This window comes from Triticum aestivum, chromosome 7D (assembly GCF_018294505.1).
Source record: "Triticum aestivum cultivar Chinese Spring chromosome 7D, IWGSC CS RefSeq v2.1, whole genome shotgun sequence".
Lineage (NCBI taxonomy): Eukaryota > Viridiplantae > Streptophyta > Magnoliopsida > Poales > Poaceae > Triticum > Triticum aestivum.
The window spans coordinates 571,154,230-571,160,229 of record NC_057814.1 but is presented as its reverse complement, the minus strand read 5'-3'; the positions used below and the strand labels follow the sequence as shown (position 1 = coordinate 571,160,229).

The following is a 6,000-nucleotide window of genomic DNA, read 5'->3' as shown; positions in this document are numbered from 1 at the left end:
AATTGATTACGAAGAAACCTTCTCTCTTGTTGTTAAACCTAGCACCATTCGCACCGTTCTTACTGTTGTTGTCTCCTCTTCATGGCCCATTCACCAACTTGATGTTAAAAATGCTTTCCTCCATGGTTCCCTTCAAGAAACTGTCTACTGCCAGCAACCTCTGGGTTTTGAAAATCCATCCTTTCCAACTCATGTATGTCTTCTTCAGAAATCTCTCTACGGTCTTAAACAGGCCCCACGAGCTTGGTTTCAACGCTTCTCCTCCTTCGTTCAAACAATAGGCTTCACTCCATCTCTCTCCGACACCTCTCTTTTTGTGTATCATCAAACTCCTGACACTGCCTATTTACTTCTCTATGTAGATGATATCATTCTTACCGCCTCCTCTCAAAAGTTCTTAGATCATATTGTCTCTCTTCTTAGATCTGAATTTTCTATGACTGACCTAGGACTCCTTCATCATTTTTTAGGCATTGCTGTTGTTCGAGATTCCTCCAGCCTTTTTCTTTCCCAACGCCAGTATATTCTTGATCTTCTTAATCGTGCTGGTATGCTTGACTGTCAATCATCTCGCACTCCTGTCGATACTAGTTTTAAACTTTCGGCTACCGGTGAACCCTTTTCCGATCCTACTCTCTATCGTAGCCTAACAGGTGCTCTCCAATATCTCACCATTACTTGTCCTGAAATCTCTTTTGCTGTTCAACAAGCATGTCTCTATATGCATGATCCCCGGGTTATCATGTTAAATGCATTCTTCGGTATTTAAAAGGAACTCTCAATCATGGTCTCCACCTCAATAATTCTTCTCCAAACTCGCTTACCGCATACTCTGATGCAGACTGGGCTGGTTGTCCTGACACTCGAAGGTCCACTTCCGGTTTTTGTGTTTTTCTTGGTAACAATTTGATTTCTTGGTCTTCGAAAAGACAGGTTACAGTCTCACGTTCGTCGGCCGAGGCTGAGTATCGCGCTGTGGCACATGCCATTGCAGATACAATCTGGATTCGGCAGTTACTCTCCGAGCTACACAGGCCTATTGAGCAGGCCACTATTGTCTACTGTGACAACATATCAGCAGTCTACATGACCAGCAATCCAGTTCAACACCGACGCACAAAGCATATTGAGATTGATATTCATTTTGTTCGTGAAAAGGTTGCTCTTGGTCAGGTTCGGGTGCTTCCCTCTACGGCTCAGTTTGCTGACATTTTCACCAAGGCACTGCCTACTAAGCCGTTTCAAGATATCTGTTTCAGTCTCAACGTCGTCGAGCCTGCCGTTGATACTGCGGGGGATGTTAGAGTAGTCATTATGGTATACGACTTCTAGTCCAAGTCAGTTTTGTATCCCTACCCCAAGTCGGTTTGTACCCTCTTATATACTCTTGTATGCCGCACCAAATCATCAATAAGCAACAGTTTTATTCAGCTTTCAGTTTGGCCTCGATGGCGGCGACGGTTGGAGGTTGGAGAACGCTTGTGCGGTGCGGGATTAGGAGGGGCGGGAGGAGGATCCGCCGCCGACGCGGGAGGAGGCGGCGTCGATCTGCCGACCAAGCGCTGCGGATGGGCAACGGCGAGCGGTGCCGGCTGGATCCAGCCATAGGAGGCGGCGCGGTGTGGTGCATTTGGGCAGCGGGGTCGATTTGGGCGGTGGGACGATGGTGAGTCGCTTATTTTACTCAATGGCGAGTGGGCAAGTGTTTTTACTCCTCGGCGGCTGCTCGTAAAATTGATGGAAAACTCTTAAACCCATCTGGCTGATTTATGGAGAAACCAGCCGCGTCGTCTTCCTGCCATGCGTGCATCCACGTTATGCATTGCTCGGTCAACTGCCCAGCCCACATACCACATCTCTGGATGGGCCCCACGCACCGCTTAGCATCCGCCTTATCCCCTCATGCAGGAAACCACAACCACACATGTTTCCCGCCGCATCGTCATCTTCGCCTTCCTCTAGATCAAGGTCAACACCTGCCCCTGCTGCCGCAAGCTCTGCTCCCCCTTCGCTGCTGCAGAGCAAAAAGGGAACGGCCGCTGCTCGCTGCTTTTTTCTGCTGTAGGGAGTGCTGCAACGGGGTCGTGTGGCGCTACAATGGGGAGTGCTCGCCACTACTCGCCGGCGCTGCAATGGGGTGGGGCATTGCTACTGGCGGCGCGACAAGTCGAGTACGGCGGTGCTGCTCGCCGGCGACAAGCTATGATGCGTGACCAATGGACAGGAGCGATGATTGAGGGGGAATCGAGCGGCTCTAATACATCCTAGTTGAGAAAATTGGACGGCTGGCTAGGCGGCTTAAAATTGGATAAAATCAGCCGCCTGATTTGCAGCAGCCGCCAAAATTACTATAGACTTTAGGACTTCGGTTAGGTGCAAGTTAGAGGAGTAAACCATGATTTTACTTCTCTAACCGGTTTTAGGGGATCGGCGAAAGATGCTCTACCTATGTTCAAACTTCATGCCTCTCGTGCAAATCTTCTATGACACTCGGGCCATTTTTGTATGATCGAATCAAGTAAAATTACTAGGGCAGGAAATTGAAAACAGCCTACTAAATCAACATTTCTTTCCATGTAACTGTGAATATAAACAGTCTTGAAACCAACCACATCACATGATATAATACAAACACACAGTACATGGAGAACAACTACTGGCATAGATAGACCAGAAGCCCTCACAAATTAACCCCCAAACCAAATTAATCAACCAAAGAATAGTCTCTAGCTAGCAGATCAATCGATTTATCTGTCTAAGTGGAACTTGGATCTCCCAGTCTAACTGGAACTGCAATCTAAGCATCCTTGTTGAATTTCAGGAACTCATCCTGATCAACTATGTCCGGCAAAGAGTCCCACGCCGGTTCTTCCCCCTCCGTCTCCGCTGGCTTGTCAAATATTTTCATGAATTGGTCCATTGGGATACTGAAATTATCCTCAGGCCCGTCCTCATCATGCTGCTGCTGGTACTGACCAAGAACATTGGCTGCCCCCATGGAGTTCTGCCCCTTCTGGCTGTCGTCGTAGTGAAGAGGACCCACCGACGACATTATGCCATCCATGAAGTTTTGGCCGTCGTCGTCGTCGCCGTAATCAAGAAGGGGCGGGGGCGAAGGCGGCAGCTCCGACGCCTGTGGCTGTGGCGGCTCAACGTGTTCTTGCCGGAGACCACGGACACTCCCCGGCGGCATCAGCGCGGCGGCGGCGGCGAAATAGTCTGCCGGGACAGGCTTCTTGTTCCCCGCCGTCAGGCCGTCCTCCCCGTAGATTTCCCTCAGGCCCTCGGGGCGCGGCGTGACATAGAGCTTGTGGAGCGCGGGCACCCCCCTCCTGCCGGCGCCCCTGTCCATGTCGCTGGTGAACTCCTGCATGAGCCACGGCGTCTTGAGCTTCTTGGCCGGGGGCGGGGGGACGTAGTAGAACCCGAAGCAGTTCTTGAGCCCGCCCTCTTCGGGAAGCTCCTCCTTGCTCTGCTCCACCCGCCAGAACCCGCCGGTCCGGACGCTGCGGTCGGCGCGCTTGTTCTCGGCCGCGCTGCACGGGCTCTGGAACTTGCTCTCGCCGAGGAACCACCACGTGTGCTCGCCCGCGCGGGCGCTGGCCGGCGGGTGCAGCCGCTGCAGCGCGTAGGGGTCGTTGTCGTACATGTCGGCGTGCAAGATGAACCCCCGCGCGTCGGGCATCTTGTCGTCGCCGGCGATCCACCGGTTGAGGAACCCTATGCTCTCCGCGTTCGTCGGGTTGAAGTAGACGCCGGGAGGCAACGGCGGCGGCTGCTGGAGCTCGCTCAACCCTCCGGGACCGGGCGGAGGCGCCATGGACATGGAGCTGCTGGCTCCGGCTCCGGCGTCGGCGGTGGCGGGAGTTGATCTCTTGGTTGCTTTCCTCGCTTTCGTGACGGCCATGGTTTCCTAGCTAGCTGTGTTTGTGTTTGAGGAGGGATTGGATTGATCGGTGGGGATTATATGGTGTGGAGACGACGCGCTCCTGTCTGAAATCGGATTCGCCTCATCGTCCCAAGCGGAAGTCGGACATGGATTTCCAAGTTTAGTTTTCCCCCGGCCTGGAGACGGAACCGGAGCAGAGCAGTCGATGAGCTTCCCGCGCGATTTCTGTTTCCCGCCTTTTTCCGGAAACTCGGGTCCCCACCTTTGCCTCATTGGGCCTGGCCCAACAACCGTCCCATATACTACGCTTATTCGAGTTACTATTTTTTTTATTCCTCAAAAAAAAATGTTACTATTTTTTACCTGTACCTTCTCAATTTCCTACTATTTCACTTTGATTTTTTCTGATACTTGTGACCAGATTCTCTCATTTATAATTATTAGTGGCATTTCCACGAATCGTTACTCGCATGGCTCAGCAGGCTTGTATTTCGGTGGACGGTCACTTGGTGTGAGACCGATGAAAGTATTGGATAGCGGAAGCTTATTCACCTACTTTTCCACACAACCATATCAAGCGCTTGCCATTGCAGTAAATTTTCACAACCTTTTCCTATCCTAACATCGTCGGATTACTATAAGCATAGCGTGCACTTTGCTGCACCCTGACATTTTATCGACAAAACATAAGGAACGACAAAGAAGTGTCTTCTAAGCATATAATGCTTGAAATATCTGGTATCTATGCTCTTTGCATTATTCTATTTTATAGCATAAGTTCTTATTATCCACCGTGAGTTTATCAAATTGTGCATTAAAACAGAAGGCAAAACAAAAAAACGCGAATGAACTAGGGAGGGAGAATAGTTCCTCGCCAAATAAGCAGGTAAATAATATTTTTGTAAAAAGATATGCCAACAATACAAAAGCAAAAAAGGGTACACATTCTAATGAATGTTTAGCTCCCTACAAACCATCCCTATTAGATAGAAGGAAATCAGGAAACACAGGCTAAATCATTGCCATCGACATGCATGACATAACCCTATCATTCAGAATTAAAGCAATATGCAGATTTTTAGAGTTTGTACTTAGGGAGGAAACCGGCCTAGGGATGGATTCATCCCCACCTCGTTGGGTTTGCTGCCCCCCCCCCCCCCCCCACTCGATATATATGTCCCTCCTTAAATATCTTAGGGTGTCGTTTAGGTTTTATTTAGTTTAAAATAAGTTAGCCATTGTTGCAACTTTTTGTAAATTGTCATGTTCATTGACTTTTGATGAACTTTTTTCCGAATCCTAACTTAATCAATCTTCATCCATATTCGCAATATTCATGATTCTTGCTTGTTCTTGATTGCACGCAGTGATTTGACCTTCGCCCTCAAACTGACTATCTGCATCGTGGGTAACAAAGAGGAGATTGGTTTAACAATTGCCGACACACACTGTCTAAGTGTCTAGTGTTGTCGGGTCGTCAAGGTCACTTTTTGGTCAAATCGAAGGAGTGCGTCTTGTCAAAAGGTAGGGATATCGTAGCACAGATCAGGGGCTTCTTTCTTAGTGAACATTCTACATTGATTTTTCAATTATGTATGGGTTGTTGATAATGTCAATTTGATTGCCTTTTTGTTGACTTGGTTTGATTTTAACATTTTTTCCCATATATGCTTTTTTTAACTGGGCTAATCCCCTTTCCATTACCAAGATAACAGAAATACAGCCGAATCCAAGAGTGTTCAAAAGCAAAAGGGAAAGGGGAAAAGCGAGTTCAGGGCAGTCTAGGGACACCCACTGCAGTTGCTCGACTCGAAACGGCCACAATGGGGCGAAAACCCTGGACCGCCGCTAACACGCTAATTAGATAGGTTCAAGAGCAAGATAGCCACATATTACAGGATTATGATAAGCCTAAGCAAAGGCACAGGGAAACCACAAACACCAAAAGGGACTACCACGGGATGCGCCGAGATCTTCACTCCAGGGACTCATCTGGGCAAACCGACGCACAGATCCTCATCATGCTTTTAGTGTTCTCCTTCAGAAGGGTCGCTCCTCTCTCTAGGTCCAGCCGGTCCCCGCCCTTCAGAAGCCCTGCCCAATAAGATAAG

At 49.1% G+C, this 6,000-nt stretch overlaps 1 protein-coding gene across 1 annotated transcript; it reads right to left on the bottom strand.

The window, feature by feature from the left end:
- Nucleotides 1-2,797: 2,797 nt before the first annotated feature.
- Nucleotides 2,798-3,907, bottom strand: LOC123171306 (uncharacterized). The gene has a single exon (XM_044588866.1). It carries the CDS (start codon nt 3,905-3,907, stop codon nt 2,798-2,800), a length of 1,110 nt encoding a protein of 369 aa, XP_044444801.1.
- Nucleotides 3,908-6,000: the final 2,093 nt, after the last annotated feature.

Excerpts from the sequence above, each read along its gene's own strand:
- LOC123171306 (XM_044588866.1), bottom strand. The coding sequence starts at position 3,907 with ATGGCCGTCACGAAAGCGAGGAAAGCAACCAAGAGATCAACTCCCGCC.